The sequence below is a fragment of the Triturus cristatus genome, chromosome 10 (genome assembly GCF_964204655.1).
Source record: "Triturus cristatus chromosome 10, aTriCri1.1, whole genome shotgun sequence".
Classification (NCBI taxonomy): Eukaryota; Metazoa; Chordata; class Amphibia; order Caudata; family Salamandridae; genus Triturus; species Triturus cristatus.
In genome coordinates, this window is record NC_140593.1 from 977,383,319 (window position 1) to 977,403,170 (window position 19,852).

The 19,852-nt window shown below is 42.0% G+C and overlaps 1 protein-coding gene across 1 annotated transcript in view; it reads left to right on the plus strand.

The window, feature by feature from the left end:
- DNAJC19 (DnaJ heat shock protein family (Hsp40) member C19) overlaps positions 1 to 19,852 on the plus strand; it is a 93,998-nt gene that overhangs the window by 25,132 nt on the left and 49,014 nt on the right. Inside the window, exons 2-4 of the mRNA XM_085628880.1 lie at positions 7,482 to 7,533; positions 14,533 to 14,606; positions 19,748 to 19,824. Coding sequence (XP_085485006.1) covers positions 7,482 to 7,533; positions 14,533 to 14,606; positions 19,748 to 19,824 — 203 coding nt within the window. The remainder of the gene's footprint in view (positions 1 to 7,481; positions 7,534 to 14,532; positions 14,607 to 19,747; positions 19,825 to 19,852) is intronic.

Below are 19,852 nucleotides of genomic sequence, written 5' to 3' on the forward strand. Positions count from 1 at the left end.
TGCTCTCCAAATGTTTTGATTTACTTACGACTAAGGTAGTAGGCATGATTGATTTAGTGTGAAAGCATATGTTAATATATTATTATTACACTGTGTTAAAGCCTATTAACACGTATTTAGTTAATTTGAGTCTCATAGATTAATGTAGTAGGCAAGGGCTTTGGTGTATCTTTCTCTCACTGGATGGGTTATATATTGTTTAGCCAACTGTGATTTTGATTTGTGTTAAAGCTTATTCTCGACACAGTAGCCCTGATTGGTATTGACAACAAACCACTGAGTAAAGGATGGTGGCCTGATTGGTGCACTAAGAAAACGTTATGTCTGTTAGCATATATCTGATCTCTTTATAATAAAACATTAAAACAAAGGCAGTAGGACTGACTTGTTTATTTTGAAAAGGATCTGCTAAAGCCTGGCCTTTAAGAGGGAATTTGCATTATACTCTTAACCAGGTTTGTGTTATGTTATAAGGGAGTTCACAGATTCCTGTGGTAGGCAAGGGTTTTAAGTGTTGGTTACTGTCCTCTAACACTCCCTGGTTGTAGAAGAGTGTGAATAGATCAATGGACTAGCCCATTCAACCAGCAGCTCTGTTGCACATATGTCTGAAAAGTCGTGCCAGGCGAGTCCTTTTTCTTTTTTCTTTCTCTTCTTCTTTTGTAGGTCACCTTCATATATTTTCTTCTGTTCCACAGTCAGTCCTGCCTGGCTGCTCTCATGTCACTAATTTGATCTGCAGTGCTATGCATCTGGGTGGCCACCTGTTTTAAACTGGATGGTCTTTTTGGATTTTTATTGTCCATATTGTATCGTTGTATTAAGGTCAGACTCCATTCAAGGGCCACAGGTTAGACCAGGGCTATTGGCCCTACTTGAGGTTATTTTACACCAGTGTCCTGGGGTTGCTATTACTGCGGCTCTGCAAAGTACATGTACATCTTTTCTGCACTTGATTCACGGGATAGTAAGTTCAAGCAGTCAACTGCTCTTCAGGGAGGTCGTGTGGGGCACAAGAGCTCAGAACTCCACAGTCAAACAACATATTGAATATTGAATAACTGTCCAGCCCGTTGCTAATTTTTTATTTACAATAAAAGTATTTTAAACATAGAGTAAAATTGAAATATCATACACTGCAAAGCTGGCAGAGTTACAGTATAGCAATACCCCTACAAGTTTAGTGAAAGGCTGGTACCCACCTCCCATCCCCTTTCTCTTGGGAGTTCCCTTCTGTCTAAGATTCAGGAATGGAGTAGATTAAGCAGAGGTGAACAGAACCATTAACTATCCCAGTTTTAGCTCATAGCCCAGTTTATTTTTCTTTCAGAGCCATGAAGTTTATATTGACAAAGGTTTGCATTCTTGGAGCCTTTTTTTCCTTTTTACGCTTGTTTGGCCATGCGATACCTACTCAAGACGTGTAGTGACTCACTGACGCAAGCCTGTGCATTGAACAACTTCGCCCCCAGGCATCCGCTTCGGTGACAGGACCATGGCTGGTGGTCTTGCGCCTCTGTACTACTTGAGTTTAACAGTGCTATGAGATAGCTAGTCCGCAGTTGCAGTAACTGCAACTCCAGAGGCGAAGCAGGCAGGCACTGGTCTTTGGCAATTGTTCTTCTTGGCCGATGCAGACAGGCATATTTTTTCAGCAGTTGTGGCTTTCAGGGCCATACTGCAGATCATGTAGTGGCAGCAACAGTACCAGTTCTTCGGGATCAGCAATGGGAATGCTCGGCAGCAAAATGACAATTTGATGCTCAAAGTCTTAGGCACTTCACAGCAGGAACTGCAGCAGGAGACCGAGGGACTGATCACACTTTGCATTAGTACCTGCTTCACTCTTTGTCAGCAGACACTGTTCACTCTCTGATTAGGCCATCCAGCCTTTTATGTGCTTAGTCCTCTTGAATTTCTAAAGTCAGCCCTTTTCTCCATCTTCCCTCACTTCAGTGTCTGGATCTCTGCCATACAGAAGCAGGAATGCAGGCAATACACATGCACTGTTTGGAAAACCTCTACCCTCCTTCTTGTGGCATACAACACCAAGGGCTACCAAAAAGGAAATAACTGGTCCTACTAGTCCGATTCTTTCTACACAGGTTACTTACCTACTACTTCTTCACAGGTTACTTACCTATTACATATATATGCACTTGACATGCACATGGAATGTCAAAGCAAGGGCTGGGGTTTACGTACAGAGCTGACTTTACACGAGCGGTTTAGGTAGGCTCGCTGTTGACAGAGAGAAAGGGGTCTGATCAGAATAAAAATTCACAATAAGTCGGTACACTTTCGAGACCACTTTTGTGATTTACCCCGTGCATTGTCAGTAGTTCTATGCCCTCTATGAGCACAACCTTTGGTGCCCCTTGAGGTTATTGTACCCGTTCTGGACATCACAATACCAGGGACTGGCCTAGGTCTTTGCGCACACAGTAGATTAGCGTGACTCCAGGGCAAACATGTCACAGGGAAAGAAGTCCGCTTATAAAGTGCCCAACCGGCACGAATACACAGCCCCTCCTCCCCCTTAAATGGCTTCATGTACAATAGAGTATGCTTTGCTCCATGCAGCACAGCCTCCCATGCCGCAGGAAAAGAAGACCGCTTATAAAATGCCTGACCGGCACAAATACACAGCATCTCCTCCTCCTTCTCTTTGAAGGGCTTTATGGGCAATAGAGTCAGCTCTGCTCTGTGCAGCGAGCTGAGAACGATCACAATCCCCTGATACTTAAACTAAAACAGTCAACTTTATTGTTCTTTGAGGCTATAGTGGAGGGACATCAGAACCAGCTAGAAGTCACGAATAATAGGAGGAATGTTAAGTGGAAGATAGTGAGCACTGCACCCAATGCAATTCCTGACTTATATTTGATCCTTTCCACCCAAATAGAGACTGGGCTTGCTAACTGGGGAAATAACACAACAATCCTGACTAAGCACAATGCTGTGTTCTTAAAATTGAGGGATCCTTTTACCAAGCGAGTCGTAGGGCAACCTAAATTGATTTCCTCAAAAGGGTAGTTCAGTGAGTCATGTAGAACGGCAAAGACCAAGCTGCTGGAAGCAATAAAAAAGGGCGTCCCCCGGGTCATCAGGGAAAGCAGGGCCCTATATCTGTCCTCTTTAAAGCAATTCAAAGCAGAATGGGGAATTTTAATTTGACTAGACCTCTTGAATGACTCCACTACTAACAACCAGAAGAAATTGTGGTATTTAGTCAGGCTTGGCTGGGGGAAACTGAGGAAAACAGCGGAGTCTTTAATCCTACCCTGAGAATGGGTATTCTATTTCTGAAACCTGTTCTCCACCCCATATGAAACAAAGAGGGTTGTCTCCCCTGGGAACGCCTAATTTTCACTTGCCCCCCAGTAGTTTCTCTCTAGAAGAAACTGCACATGCCGTGGCCTCTTTCAGAAATGGGAATGCACCCGGGATCTTGATCCCTGAAGACCTCTTTAAATTGGATAATTCTGTTTGGATCCCCTACATCTATGCCGTCTCCAATGCAATTGTGGCGAAGGAGGCTATTCCTACATCATGGAAGGGTGCTGAAATCTTGCCAATTTTTACGAAAGGGAACCTCAGCATCCCTTCTAATTACCGCCGGATCAATCTTATAGATAATTTACAAGAGGTCTTCTGTAAGCAGGTTTGGAGCTACTCTTAGATTGGTGTGAGACGAATTATAACCTCTCAAACCTGGTGGCAGGTTTCAGGCATTAAACCAATACGCTTGACCAGGCCTTCCGATTTCCCTTGGCCAAATGGAAAACGGTAGACCTGGGAAGGGTAACCTCTTTGTGGCACTCATCAACCTCCGTGCTGCATTTGACTTGGTGCCCAGGGGAAAATTGTGTGGAGTTCTTTGAGAGATGGGTCCCTCCTAACTAGTTGCACATAGTCATGCTCCTCCACGATGGAAATTTTGCCAAGGTCTGGTGAGTCGGGAATTGATTGAGGTTTTCCCAGTTGAACTAGGTGTGCATCAAGGTTGCCTCCTAGCCCCAACACTTTTTCTCTTATACATCAACAATTGTGTCAGTTATCTGTTGAACTACTGTGGAAATTATTCCCCTTCCCTGGCGGGCCACAAAACCCCAGCGCTACTGGCATAAACTATGAGGGGCCTACAAATTCTGATCAACAGCTTTATCAGTTTTGCGTAGAGCATGGTCTTGAAATTAACACCACAAAAATCCTACTGAAGGAGAGGAAGGTGAGGGGTGTCATCAGAGTGGGGAATGTGTCCAGGGTCCTGCAAACCGCAGATCTTTAAAAGCTCAATTGCAGTCAAACACAAAGTTAGGGCAATATGGAAAAAAAGCCACCTGGGCGCCAATCCTCCCAGCTGTGGTGTGGAAATCTACAAGGCCCAAGCAAGGGGGTTAGCCGTATTCAGAGCTGAATTATGTAATCATTGCAACATGGATGTCCTGAGTGTTGCTGAAGACTATTTTCTCAGAGCTCTTACTGGCCTAGGGAGGGGAACACCAATAGTACTACTACACCTGGATCTAGGTATCCATGAAATAGCTGTGTTGGCTGCATTAAGGCCTTTGTTATACGGGATACGTATTTGGAGCACCAGTGAGTTGTGCCACTCTAGAGAACGGTTAGCAGAAATTTTAAGAACAAACCAGCAGTAAAAATCAAATGGTTGGGCTTTGTGAAGAAGACTTGGAGTGACATGGCCCTGAAAATATTTTGGATAGATCCCTGTTCTATCCAACCAGGAGACCTACAGATGGAAAACAATGGTTTTTTGCGTATTTTGACACTTACAGAGAGCCCTAAAAATATATGGGCAGTTTAACCAGATCCAACCTACTACATTAATCCATCAACAAACCTGCGGAATTGTTCGATTTCGCATACGCAGCACGCGCGCGTACAGTGTTTCTACAGTTTCGATATGGAAATCTCCCAGTTGCAACCTTTACTGTTTTTTGGGTGGGCGCCAAGCCGGTTCCATGTTGTTGTTTTTGCTGTATAACTGTTGTAGATGTCCCACCTGATACGGTGTGATGCTCGGGTTCGGGGATGGCAGTTGGAGGGTGGCATTGCGGACCACAGTGCTTTTAATGCAGACGACGTTCTGGTGTTCCTAGGCGACCCAAATTCCTCGGGCCCCAGATCCCTTGAAATCCTCCATCTTTATGGGGAGAAATCCGGCTTGCGAATTAACATACACAAATCACTTTTGGTGGTGCTGGCAGGGGATACCGCTAGGCAGTACGGGTGTCCTGTGATACCTATATGACTTAACTCCTTTAAATATCTTGGTATTCATGTCTCCTGCCTCCTGGATCTGAGTTGGTCCCTCAATTTTCGGCGGGTGCAGCTGCCTTAGATAACGACTTGTGTAGGTGTGGCTGCCTGTTGTTAAATCCAATGGGATGCATTGCTGTCTTCAAAATAATGAGTCTCTCTCTATATTCTGACAAACTTTCCCCTTCCGATCCCTCGGACGTGGTTTCAATCCCTGACTTTGAAGATGATGGTCTTTTTTTGGGTGGGGCGACACCGTGTGGTCTTTGCCTCTGTGTAAAAGTCCCTGTTCGACGGTGGCCTTGGCGTGCCCGATGTTTATGGCTACTACCGCGCTTTCACAAAAAATTGGGGACCTAGAGCGCATAGAGGTCCAGCATACATGCTGCACTGTTAATTCAAAGTTAAGAAAAAGGTATGCTGTTACTAAAGGGGATAAAGGACAAAGGGGAGTAGGTCAGAGAAAAGGAGCCACTACAAGGGGAGTAGTTCCTTTTTGGAAATGGGGCCCTCACACACCCTTGCAGGTGTCATGCTTAATCATTGGGTTTTCTCCTCGTCAGGCCGGCGCTGCAATATCTGATGGGCACCCTCAAGGGGGCTCTTTATCGGAGACCTTTTCCCAAAGCTGTGATGTGAAGTGCAAGTTAAGGGCCCTTTGTGTCGAGGTAGTGATTAATGACTTAAAAAAGGCTAGGCAAGTCTCAAATCAAATTTTAATCCATGAGTATGCCTGACTTATTAAAAACGTGATGTCACCAGTGGGGACAATGATCCCTGGTGACTTATAAGGTCAACATGTTTCATGCCGTCAATTAATCAAGATGTGATCTAGGTCAATTCTTCAGGACCTTAAAATTAATAACTATTCTACACAGTTTCTGGGACCAAGGATGCAACAAGTACTGTCCAAACAGTAAGTACCCTATAAGTGTGCCTGCAGAATATAAAATCACTGACCCCGTGAGGGTGATGTCATCACCTCCTCGAGAAGAACACTGATAAAAATTCAAACATTTTTAGCGTGGTCATCCATTGGAGAACTTCACCAGCGACCTACCCCTTCTCATGTGCCTCGGCTCCCGTTATAAATTTTACGATCCTGAAGAAATGCACTAGATCACATCCCGACTAATTGATGGCATGAAACATTGACATCAACATCAGTCATAGTAGCCATGTCAAAGTTTCTATACACAGCTTGGAAAATGAGGCAAAAGTTATTCAGCAATATGATGGCATGAGATGTTAGGAGGTTCTTACTTGATACACTTTTGCCTTTAATGATTTTTTATCTCACTAATTAAGGTTGTTTTTATCTATGTGTAAACCATGCACACCTATGCATTACTGTAATAAAATTTTTTACTGGTATTTGTTTTTATGCCGTTGATGATGACATTTTTCGAACTGTCAATAAATTTGACTTGTTTCACGTGCAGTCTGGCATGCTGGTTAGGGGTATACGCCATCATGCAGTGAAATTCCTGTCCCAACTTTATTGTTCCAACATGGCTATCCTATTTAGAAGCATCTTGGTAGCTTTGTTTGAATAGTGTAATGAAAGACTGTGCACAGTACACTTCCAAGATGGTATGCCAGTATGATGCTTAATAAGCGGCCATCTTTGAATGGTAATGTGCATAGTGTAACATTCTTTTACGGTCCACAATAGCTGCCACGTTTAGAAGACATGTGGAGGCTCTTTGGACCTATAAAACAACTATACATGATGGAGTATATCTCTCCAAGATGGACATCCACTGCTATGTTTCATTTATTTTATTTATTGTTTTTGCAAGAATATACCTGCCACATTTAGGCTGCATCATTTTCCCTTTTCCTACTTTTTATTCTTTTAAGTTATCTTGCATATGTTTTTGAGGTTGTGTGTGTTTTTGCATGAATTATGGATGAGTGAGCGGGTGAATGTAAGGATGAGAAACTGCATGGAAGAATGGATGAATGAGTGCAAGGATGAGTGACAGAATGCATTCATGATGACTTACTGAGTGTGTAAATTCACCAGTGACTGAATAGACACTTTGAGTTGCAAGCTAGACCCTAAGATATTTCCAAATCTTGATAAGTCAGTGTCTCTAACTCCATAACTGGGAACTAGAGCTGTAAGTTACATGAAATACATGCCTGAAAGGTAAACATAAAAAACTAATATTCTTTCCTTCATTGCTTTATAGGCCAGTACTATGATAGCAGCAGGCTTGACCATTGCTGTCGCTGGATTTGCAGGTTAGAAGATGAAAATAGTGATTTCTTTACATTGTGAACCTGGTAATGTGTACTATTTGTAGTAATTGTGCTCACATTGTTTTGCAGTCTGCATATTGTTCTCCACAGAGATTTTTAAATGAGGGCAAACAAACCATGCTCTTACCTCTGGAGCAGTCAAAGTCCGCACCCAACGAAATTTTGGGTTTAGACGTTGTGGGTAAATGAAGTAGAAGCCATTTTTGAGAATGTTGTAATGTAGTATGAGTTATTTGTTGGTTGCAGTCAGACTAAAGGTGAAATAGTTGAAATGAATCATTGCAGTCCTTTGTAGACACTTCTCTTACACAGTTTCTGGTCACGGTACAATAATCTTCTCTGGGCACATACTAGGAGCCCTAACTTGGCGATGAAGCCCTTCCACTCCCTTTTAACTTAAATTGTAGGATCAGAATCCCTTAAAGCAAATGAAATGAGTTGTGACCAGTATTGTGCGCCTAGGGGATCATAGAACCTTCTTAAAATGTCAAAACTGTGTTCTCACCAAAACTCCCGTTGTCGCTAGATGGGAAAGGGTTCAAAAGCCCCTGGTAGAGCCAGGTAGTACAGTGCAACACAAAATCACTTATAAAGCACACAGCTTCAATACGAAGGCGTCCTGGCGCAACTTGCAAAAACATAGGCCAACCATGCTAACACTCACTGGCAGAATACCGAAGTCTTAATTTGTTTTCTAAACTGAACTTCGAATGAAATTCTACAAAGGAAGAGAGGCAACTCATTCCATGCCTTGGTGGCCAGACACATGAAAGAGCAGCCACCCTTGGAGTTCAGATGAAATCTAGGGGTTGTTCGCAGCAGTGTCTCGTTTGATCTAAGGGGTAAGCAGGTCTATAGGGACAAAGCTGCGTGTGGGGGGATAAGAGCTCAGACCTCAGCAGTCAATCAACAGATGCAGTAGTATGTTATTTTCCATCCCAATGCTCATCTTTATTTAAATTAAAGGAATGTAATCATAGAGCAAAATGAAATACTATATGTTGCAAAGCTGGAAGGATGAAAGGGTTGCAATAATCCTGCAAGTCTAGTGAAATGCTGCAGTGCCTCCTTTGATGTAATGTGAATGAAGCAGGTACATAAGGACAAAGCCATGTGTAGGGGACAAGACCTGAGAACTCGTCAAACAACAGATTCAATATGATGTTATTGTCCAGCCCAGTGCTCATCTTTTGTTAAAAATAAAGCACTTTCATCATAGAGCAGAATGAAATACCATACACTGCAAAGCTGACAGTTACAGGGTTGCAGAGTTACTTAGGAGTCATCCCATGAAAAAAGCCAAAAGTAGCGCCTGCGCTTTAAAAGTGGTATACTTCTCAGTAGGGAGCCAATTTAATTCTTTGAAGCAAACAGCTATCGAGTGGTGTCTAGGAACCCCCAATATCAGTCTAGCATTTTGAACTACTTGCAAATGTTTGATCTGATAGCCAGGCAGGTACAAAAATAGAGCATTAGCGTATCCGGTCTGGAGGTATTGCCACATGTACAATAGTTATCTGTCATTCAAAGGGAATGTAGTCTAGTGTCTTCTTCAACGAGTGAATCTGAGTAAAACATATCTCTAACAGGGAAGTGAGGTGGGATTGAAAAGAACGCCTGTCGTACATTTTTACCCCAAGACTTTTTACCACAGGTACATAGGTTGGGGCCGAGCCCAGTTCAGTTGGCCACCAGTCATTAGACCTGCCGGTTACTTTGTGCCCAAAACATAGGAATCTCTGTGTAGCAGATTTACAACGTAAACTGTCCAGATTTAATCTGCTTCACCACTTCAGTATATGGTGCTTGAAAGTCTCCTGCCCATTGCTGGGTTATCCCCTATAGAAAATATAAGTTGAGTGTCATCCACATAGGTGATAACCTGAATGCTTCAATAATGGAAGCCAAAGGTGACATATACACATTATATAGGGTGGTACTCGGGGACAAACTCTGAGTAACCCCACATTTAAGGGCTTTAGCAGGGGAGAGAAAAGGCTCCAATCTGACAGCTTGCCGTCTATCTGACAGGAGGGACTGGCAAGTTTTGTAAGTAGTATTTAATGTGAATTGGAATCAAACGCTACTGAAAAATTCAAAAGGATTACATTTTTGCCCTGGCCCTTGTCCAGATACCTCTTGATAGATTTAAAGACCTCCAGCAGAGCTGTCGCAGTAATAATTCTCTGACTAAATTTTAATTGAGAAGTATGCAACAGCTCATGGTGTTCCAAAAAGTTATTTAATTGCTAACTAATTAACTTCTCAAGCATTTTAGATGCGACGGGTAGCAATAAAATAGATCTAAAATTTTCTAACTTAGTGGGATCAGCCATTAGTTTTTTTTACCAAAGGAATTACAGTAGCTTGTTTTCAGACCTTATAAACCACTCCAGAAACCAATGAGTCATTTAACCTTTTGTTAAAACTTTGAAATGTCTCTTCGACAGACGCTAAAACACTGGTGGACACGGACCCGTTACTGAACCTTTCTAGCACTGAAAAATGGCCTGCTTGGATTCCTCTAATGAAATCCTCTTAAATCAAGATAGGGGGTCTAAAACTTTAGCTGGAGAAATACTGTTCGGACCATGAAAGAAAATGGAAGACTTAACAACTCTCTCTTGCATGAAATTATGCTGAATGGAGTCTACCTTCTCCTCAATAAAAGATGACCGATTGTAGCATAATTCTTGGGTCTGGGGAACTCTTGAGATACAAGCTTTCGGCTTGAGAAAAGCTTACGCAACTTTAAAGGTTTCCTTTGTAGAGTTATCAGCTTCTCTTATCTTCATAGAGAAATACTCCACCTGTGCTCTCTTTGTCCATTTCCTAAAATCTTTAAGCACCTGTTTATAAATAATGTTATCGTCCAGGTAGTAGTTTGAGCTCCATTTACTTTCCAATTGTTTACGTTTTTTTATCAAGCAGAAGTGTAATAGAGAACCATAGGGCTGAGGCGTAACACCGAGGGGAGTGAAGAATTCTGCTCAGCATAACTTTATTCACAGCAACCCGCACAAGATGAGGGCCCAGTCTTCTTCGGCACAACCTGACAATAGAGGGCAGGAGGACTGTAAGGTAGCCTCAAAATCTACTTTGTTCGCTAACCTTTGGGGGCATGAAGTTCTTGGGATAACTGGCCCTTGAAGCGCCATAGGTTATAAGGACAAGTGGAAAGGAATCGACCAATGATCCGTCCAAGCTAACTCACAAGAGTAGTCTAACTCAATATGAACGAAGTTACAGAAAACAAAGTCAATGGTTTCATCAGCCTTGTGAGAGGGCATTTTAATGAGTTGCTGAAGATTGAGTGAAGCCAGCGAGCCAATCAAACGGCCAGCCAAAGCATCCTTTGGATCATCTGTATAAATGTTAAAATCCCCAAGAAACAAAACCTAGCCAGCTTAAATACATAAAGGTCAAGAACGTTGGCAATAGAATTAACAAAATCTACTTCGTGTCCAGATGGACAATATAGGAGGGCCTCCTGAAATAGTGAAGTTAGGGTAGAAACCCATCCCTTACTTTGCTGCAAATTCTCCAAAGGAAAGGACAGACCCTGATATAGTTCTTGAAATATAATCCCCAATAACCCCCCTCCCTCCCACCCCACATTTTGACCAACCTTATTTAAATGGATAACAGGGTAGCCCACAGGGAGAGACAATGCAGTCTCTGGATTTGAGGAATCTCGGAGCCAAGTCTCATTGAGGAATTATCGGTCAGCCATTACATCAATAAGAAAATTACAAATATTAACAGAATGTTGAGGAAGCAACCAAGCATTGATAAGGTAGACAGATATCTTAACTGGGGTGCAGTGAGCAGACTAAAGACCTGTATTTATTTTCTTCTTACATGGTGTTGACTCTTGAGAATCCCCTGGCTTAAAGTTCAAGGGATATGAAGTTCCACCTTTCTAGTGCTTGACCCATGCCCCAGATTACTGTAGTGATGTTCACAAGATAACACTCCAAGGGATAAACTTCTTTACTTCCCATAACAATCACTATCTTGTAGTCTTGAGGCCACGGTTTACAAATGCATAGAAATGATTGATTGATGGAAACTAACAACAGTAAAGTCATCATTTACGTCTCAGTTGAAAGGGCTGTATTTATATTTGACCACATGCATCCGTTCTCTTTCTTTCCCTTTGAACTGATTTGTACACCGAATTCATGACCTGGCCAAATGCAAATAAAAACATTGTAACTGGGGGAGGAGCCAAGATGGCGGACGGACAGGACGTCTGAGCTCCCGGCTCCGCAGCCCGTCTGCTGTTTACATGACATCCTGATCTTTAATCCTGCCTACGGCGCGAGCAAATGTAACCACGAATGCGCTGATACTTCCCGCATTCCTCCGATGTTCCCGCCGGCTTTTTTGGTCGAGGATTCATAGAGTTTGCCGACTTTGGACTTTGCCCACGCATTCTGGCCCGACCACCACCGCCGGACACCGCTTATCACGTACGGTGAGACGACCTGGGGCTGGACCGGCGCCGGGGGAAATGTGACCGGACGTGGAGTGGGCGGCCTGGCGGAGCCTTCTTCGCGACGGAGAGAATTCCTGTACGATTGGGTCCGGGCTGGCGAATCTTCCTTTGTCCTCCTACCAGCGGTCAGAGCGGTGACCGTTTGAGAGCGCCCACCACCCGCATTGCAACACAGCCGAGGGCTCTCCCATCGTGTGAGCCCCGTATAGCGAGCAGCAACTCCTCTTGCCCTCACTATTGTTCCTCCGTCCTATGGAGTCGCCCTCACCCCTCCGAGGTGGGCTGGCGGCGGAAATGGTGTCGGCGCCGGTCTGCTTCGCCGGAGAGGCGGAGGCCGCCATGTCCCTGACGCAGGCTTCACTGCCTGCTGTCGAGCTGGAGGGTGTCCCGGTGGCGCCTTTACATACAGTCGGCATGCTGCAGCAGGGAGCAGACCTGACCTATGGTGATATCCTTCTAGCCCTGGGGGACTTGCGGGCGACATGGTGCCAACGCACTCGAGAACTGGAGTGGAAGATCGATGCTGCTATGCCATCCAGGGAACTACTGCGGTTGTCTGACCCCCCAATGCCTCTCATTCCCTTTGAGGCGGATACAAATTGGCGACAGGGGGGTACTATGGATCGTCCTCTCCCTGGTTACAGTGTCGAGGGTTTGTCTAATGATCAAGTTGCAGATACAAAGCTCCCTTCCACTTTACAAGCTGAGACTCTGCCTCTGCGGGTGTTGCCGTGTCTGCCTCAACATCGCCGGAGTGTGTGCCGTTCGGTGGGGAAAACTGTGTTTGTCACTATCGATGTGGTGATGGTCTATGACTGGGAACTCTCGCTTCTTCTCCCTCTGCGTCTTCTTTGCCGTGAGCGGCCATCTTGCTCCTTTGTTCTGCCTGAGGTACACTCCCAGCGGCGGCCATGTTTGGTGGGGTCTCCGCGTTCAGGCCAGGGTTGATGTTGCCTCCCTTGATGATCCTGCTTGACCGCCTGGCATGACCCGGACTAGAATATTTGCTTATGTATCGGTTGTGCCGCATGTGTGTAAATTGCTACTGTTTACCGCGGGGGTGGATCTGTGGGGCCGCTCAGGATCGGGCCGGGGCTGGGCGATTTTCTTTAGTTTGCTGTACGTATTGGCGGGCGGGGACTAGGATGAGGCTGCTAATTATCTGCTTTGCTCGCACATTTGAAATGGAGTCTCCCCACCTGCCGCTTTGCTTGCTTCTTCAGTTGTGCTGATGATTTTCAGGGTGGGGGATGCTTAATGGGCTGTGGTGACCGGGAGTATGTAACATTTCCTCCTCCTGCCTTCTCTGGGAGTCGGAGACTGGGAGGTTATTTCCCACTCTCCGGACTCTCTTTCCTACTTGGGGTTCATTTGGGGCGACAGGCATGCCTATTGGGGGGGGGTGGGCCATGGCCTTCCGCTGGTATGCAGGGTGGGGGGATGGGATGTGTTCTATGTCTTCTTCGTCTCTATGGCCCTCTCTCTCTTTCTTTCTCCCTTCCTCTTTGGTTTCCTTTTCTTTTATGTTTCTTTGTTTCTTCGGGGTCGGGGTTCAGTGTTAGTAAGGAGCTTATTGTGTTTTATCATTCTGTGGTATAGTGTATGCTCTTCGTCCCTGGATGGTGGCCACCTGTCTCCTTACCAATGCCTTCCTATATAACGCTTCCTTCTGGGTGCTCCGTGAACGGTGATGTCTCTCCTGGTCAGTGATTAGCTTCGACTCTGTTCGAAGTACACTACGTTGTACTCGACAAAACCATAAAATTAAACCTTTTCTTATCCTGACATTATTGTTCTATGTTCTCCAATGTCATAGCGGCCGGCCCCGAGGGGGTTGTAGGCAGACGCTGTGTATTGTGCATCTATCGAAATAAAGGTTTTTAAAAAAAAAAAAAAAAAAAAAAAAACATTGTAACTGGCTTAAAACCTGTATAGAAAACACGGACAATTAAAACAAATATTTTAGATAATTGGATCTGCTGTAGGAGTTGCATCCCCTTCAAAGCAAGGTATCTGTTTTGTGTAGAAGACTTATAGCTTTGGTACCATTCGATCTTAATTTTGCTTCTGACATACTTGCATAATTAACAGTAGTCTTATAATCAGTGATTGTTACTGACAATAGGCTATATTAGTCTAACAATAGGTGATTGCTACTGATAATTGGCTATATTCTTACACTTTGCCCTAGAATGGCTTTCATTGAGCCCTACTTCTGGGACAACATCACGCCTAGAGACATTTCTGGTGAACAAACCAATTTTTCTTGTTTAGTGTTCTTAGAATGACCTAAGAAAAATCCTCTATCACTTTCTATTTAGACATGTGGTGGTCATGTCATATGGTTCCGCCTCGAAGCAAACAAGGGTGGTTGGCATACAGGTTCTCTTACAGAATTGGTGCAGTAAGTGTTTATGTTTGTTGATATGCACGGTCCGCAATTCTTCTTTTTTTTTTTTTGTTTTTGTTTTTTGTATTAGGTCGCTATGCCTTGCAGGCCATGAAGCAGATGGAGCCTCAAGTAAAGCAAGCTTTTCAGAGCTTGCCAAAGTCTGTAAGTGATTCCTCTCAATGCATATGACAGCTGTTGCTAAATGTACATGTTCTAATTGACAGGTTGGAGTGTTGCATTCATTTCTACCTTATTTGCTCCAGAACGTAGCAGCGTGCAGTAGGCATCCCTGGGAAAGATGGTGTAAGTCCAGACCTCCAGCATATATTCTCAATCTTCATTGCCACCTCTCAAAGCCTTGCTGCGTTCAGCAGCTATGTTACTCTGCTCTGCCAGTAACATTGATCACATTTCACCTCTATTTTGCAATTTTTCATTAGTTGAATATTTGGGTTAGAATTAAATACAATATCTGCTGCCGTGTCCCCAAGACCTTCTGTGATAACAATCTACCTTAACTGGCCGACATGTTCAAGGTCCCCGACAGTCAAGGAGGAAATAAATCTCTTCTTGATACTCCAGAGTTTAGAACCTTAACTACTCAAAGCAATCCGTCTCCGATGTGCCCCCCTGCAGCCTGGAACTCTCGCCCTTCAGGCTTCAGCCTCTTTAGATAAAACGTATTATCATTGTATTGCACAAATCTGATAAACTCTATTCTCATATCCTCTGTCTTGAATGTTCTATGCATTTATTTAATGACAGGATATTTTTTGGTCCATCTTGATGTATCTTTTGATTTTATAATGCTTCGCTGTAAAGCGCCCTAGTACCGATGAGATCTAGGTGCACTATGTAAATGTTTAAAGTAAATGAATATGTTTGAAGTTGTTTATATCAAATGGCATTTTCCAGAATTACAGTGCTGATTAGAATTCTTAGGCTTTAATTGCTCAATTCAGTCAAGATAAGCTCTCCTGCAGAGAAATTCTACTCCTCTGAGTGTCCACAAACCAGAAAGAATAAAGTTTGTTTCATGAGAACAGAGTTCTCCTTTTGAGTTCCAGGTCTGTAAAGGCTTGTCACTTCCTAACTTATTCCATATACTTCCAGAATAAAAAGGAAATTCTAGCCAAAGGCGCATTGTTCTGGAATAGTACTACTGCTGGTCCTGCAAACTCCCCAGGCACCTTTGATTTTGCAAGATTGAGGAGATTTAAAGTGGCCTTCAAGAAAGCATTGATATTTTGGGAGGGTGGAGAAAAGCTAGGCACCTTCATGTTAATGCATTTTATGTTACCATGGAAGATGACAGACTGTTCTGTTACATCCAAGCCCGACATCAGCGTGTTATTCACGTTAGAAGTGGTCACTGGACAGACATGGAGGATTAGGTTTCTTATTTCTATGTTTAAACAGGATGGTTTTGCTGAAAATTCTTCTTTCACGGAATTGTAATTCATAATCCTAGTTATCTTCATGAAAGACCAAATGCAGTGCAATCCCAGTGACATACTGATGCCTTTAAACCTATTTGTTTTAAAGTACAAACAAGTTTAAACTCAAAACCAATACAAATATTTTACCATTTAAAGAAGTAAATAGTTTTTAATAAATTGCCTTTCACCAACTCCAGAATAATTGTGCTGTCTAGCCTTCTAGATCCAGGGTGTCCAACTATGGTCTGGGGCTAAATTCATACTGGGCTTTCAGGATGACCACTGACTCTAAATTTTGATTTCGATTAATTCTATATAAATTAATTGTATGGATACCGTAAAAATCTGATGTGGATCTGCCTCTCATGGACCTACTTTGTACTCCCATGTAAGTTGTCATTCAAAATTAGAGGTAAGAAACATTTCCTTCACAGTCATGCAATCTTTATTAAAAGAGAACCTTTTGGATAGAATGGAAAGACGTACCCACCACAAGCCTAGGGAACAGGACAGGCACTTAATATGGTACCAACAATGGTTTTTGAGAGTAGAAGCCCAACTTGACAATTTGTTTTAGGTAAAAAAAAAAGCTTTGCCACCCTGTGGATTGATCTCTGTGTAACAACATGTGCTGTGATAGCAGTTTTATCACTAGTAAAGGCAGATCGACATTTTCTGAGAAATGTGGGCGTTTGCATTTTCATAACCTAAACAAATGCTAGAAGCTATCAATTGCCCATTGACTCCTTGAAACGGGAGCCTCTGCACCTAGAATGTTTTGATCTAATTTTACAATTACAGCTTTGTCTTAGCTAAGCATTATACAGGAACCCACTTAGCCTCCAGCTGTAGGGTTAGCAAAGAAAACAACTGAAAGGATTGGTTGTTTAATTGGCGACCTAAAATTATATTTGGTATGAAAATTGTGAGAACAAGTGTATCCCGATAGCAGGTAACTGTCTTCAGGGGAATTTTACTAACCCTCCTTGTTCATACTATAGGTACCACAAATGTTAACTTCTTTGTTATATATTTTAAATCAAAATTGTGCATCAGGTTAAAATGAGAAGAGCACTTTGAAAGCACATCTTTTAGATTCCAAGAAAGAGCTATTCTCCTGATGGATGAAAAAATCTTATACAGACCTTCTAAAAAAATCTTCAATACCAAAAATGAATAAACATGAACTATGCTTGAGGTTATTAGTAGTGGCAGAAAAATTCACAGGTAAACAAGATTAGAAGCTCGTCCTTGCAAAATGAAGATGCTTTTTTCTCGGGTTTCCATGTTTCCTTTATGAAGTAGAGCCTCTGCCTCTTAAAAACATATCACTTCATCTTGGGCATCTTCACTTCTTTTAAGACCTGTTTACAGTACAAGTAGATTTAGATGATCATAATAACGGAGGACTATAGGTGCATGTAATACAACACTGTTATTTTGTGATAACATGTCTTTCCTAATGCCCTGTAAGAAGGTTCTGCCTTCATCACAGCCTCTAGTGTTCCTGGGCTGATAATTGCTAATGTTACGGTTAGCACAGCTGGTGAGATGTTGGGCAGTTAATGTCATGTACTAGTGGGCATTTTTAAATTCCTAAATCATTCTGGGAGTCCTGTGAATTGAAATCAATAACCATATAATTGACTGTGCAGAAATGTTGGTTCCCAGGATCATTGTCTTCTGCAGCCAATACATTTGAAGATGTTGGCATATAAATAAATATATTAACAAATGTAACCTCACTTAATATAAGATTAAAATATATCCTTAAAATTCATATTTATTTTAATTGAGAAACCTTTGCTTTTTAAATTCTTAGCAATTGTTAACAAGTGACCCTACACCTTCATAAAATTGAGCAATTAAAATTTTTGTCAAAAGGCACCCGTGTGCTCTGCCCCTATAAGATGTGGTTGCTAAGAAGCTGTGTTCTTAAAATGTTTTATGGTCACAATAAGTATGGTGCTAGTAAAATGCAAATGTTCAACCTATGAATCAAATGTAGACGACATTGGCACTATTCGCTCTTTTTGGGTATAAATTATTCTACAACACCTCGTATTCTTCTAACTGGAACATTTCTAACTCACAATTGCAGCAATTATTTAGAAGAAAGGTGTCTGGTAAATTATATAAGTAGTGCCAAGACAATTTTAACCTCAAGAACAGAATAACTTTCTCTGTAGACTTTTCCCCCGCAAAGTGCTACTGATCTTTTAAAGCACTAATAGGGCAAGCCTTTTCTTAAAAAATTGCTTTCATTATTAATGGGATGTCTGATAATCTAACACATTTGTTAAACTGCCCTCCAAACATCTGTTTTTCTCAAGGTATTGTAAGTTGACAGGAATCCATTTGGTTTCAGATACTACCAGGAGATATTTTACATTTACATTTCCTCTTGTTAATTGAGTTTCAGTAGATGTTTTAGCAGATTTAGTAAGGAACAGATGCCAAGATCAATTTTCAGCAGTTGGACTGTGAATGTTATACCAAAAGCAAGCCCAAAGTTCAGGAATTTCGCTTCTGTTATCTAAAAGTGTGCTTTCTTATCAATTAAGAGGTTTACTGGTATATAGTGTGTAATAATTACTTCACACTAAAAGCTTTTCACTGCTTCAGTAAGGTATAGTGGCCACTAAACAACTCCAAGAGAAACCACCAAATTTTCTTGTAGAACCTCATCCAACCAATCGTTGTGGAAGACCGTTTTGTTCCAGCACTGTTTCCAGAATAGGTTTCAGTCAACTTTAATTCCCAGATACTTAAAGTTGACTACCAGTTCTAGCTTTTATCTCTCCAACACTAGTTTGTTGCCATTATTTCTTCAGCAGCACATATTCATTTTTTTTAAACATAAATCTTCAATGATTCCATTCAACTCCAGCAGTGTAGCATGTGCATTTTTATATCCCAAGCACAAAATGACCTCTGATAACTGCTTAAAAGGCATCCCAGCAAATCCTATAAAACTGGTGTTCCTCGGTTTGAATTATTGAGTTTATTATGTTCTTAAGTTGGTTGAGTTAGAAATTAATTGCCCTGAATCTAGGAGTGTCTGTCACCATCTTAACAACCACCTCAGTCAATTTATGATCTAGATAATGATACAGCCACCCACCTAGCTTTGAATTAACTGGTGCTCGGTCGTTAAAGAAACATAAAGCTTAATCGCAAGAAAGGATATTCTCTCCAACAGTAATTCAAAACTGACGGTAAGGGTGTCAAACATTGTGTGCCCTTCTCAGGTGAATTCTCTTCCAAAGTCCCAGTGAGGGTTCTAGAACAGTAGACAATGTTGAGATCTAGGATCTCTTTGTCTGATATCTATATACTTTATAGTTCTAAAAATTCCTTGAGATACAATAATGTTGTGTATATTATTTCCCAGTGATAATCAAATCAACCTGAAGTTTTATTTTATTACTTCGTCCAATATTATTTCCACGTTTTCAGTCATGAGCTGCATTACATCTTAATTTTTAAAAAGTAGCAGTTAGTTGTTCTTAAAACAGATACTCCTTAGTTTTAAGTGTAATGCCTCTATGAGTATGAATACCTCATGCATTTATATTAACTGACCTTGCTATTACAGAACTAAACAGTGCATCTCACCTAAAAAAATGTTCTTGCCCAACTTCTTGTTTCTGAATTGTAAAATCTTGATGCAACAACCTTTGGTGGACTAAATATATTATTTTGAAGCATGTTGATATTTCTGATTTAAAGCGGCATGCCTACTCCTCTAGAAAGAAAGAAACCTATTTTGGATATGTGGTTAGTTTTATATACCGATAGTGGTTTGCAGCAGGGTTTACAGTGCTTTACATGTTCTTAATTTATGTTTTCTTTTTCCTTTAGGCCTTCAGTGCTTATTACAAAGGTGGATTTGAACCAAAAATGACCAAAAGAGAGGCTGCATTAGTCCTAGGAGTGAGGTAACTAGTTATTTTCTATAGAGCATCG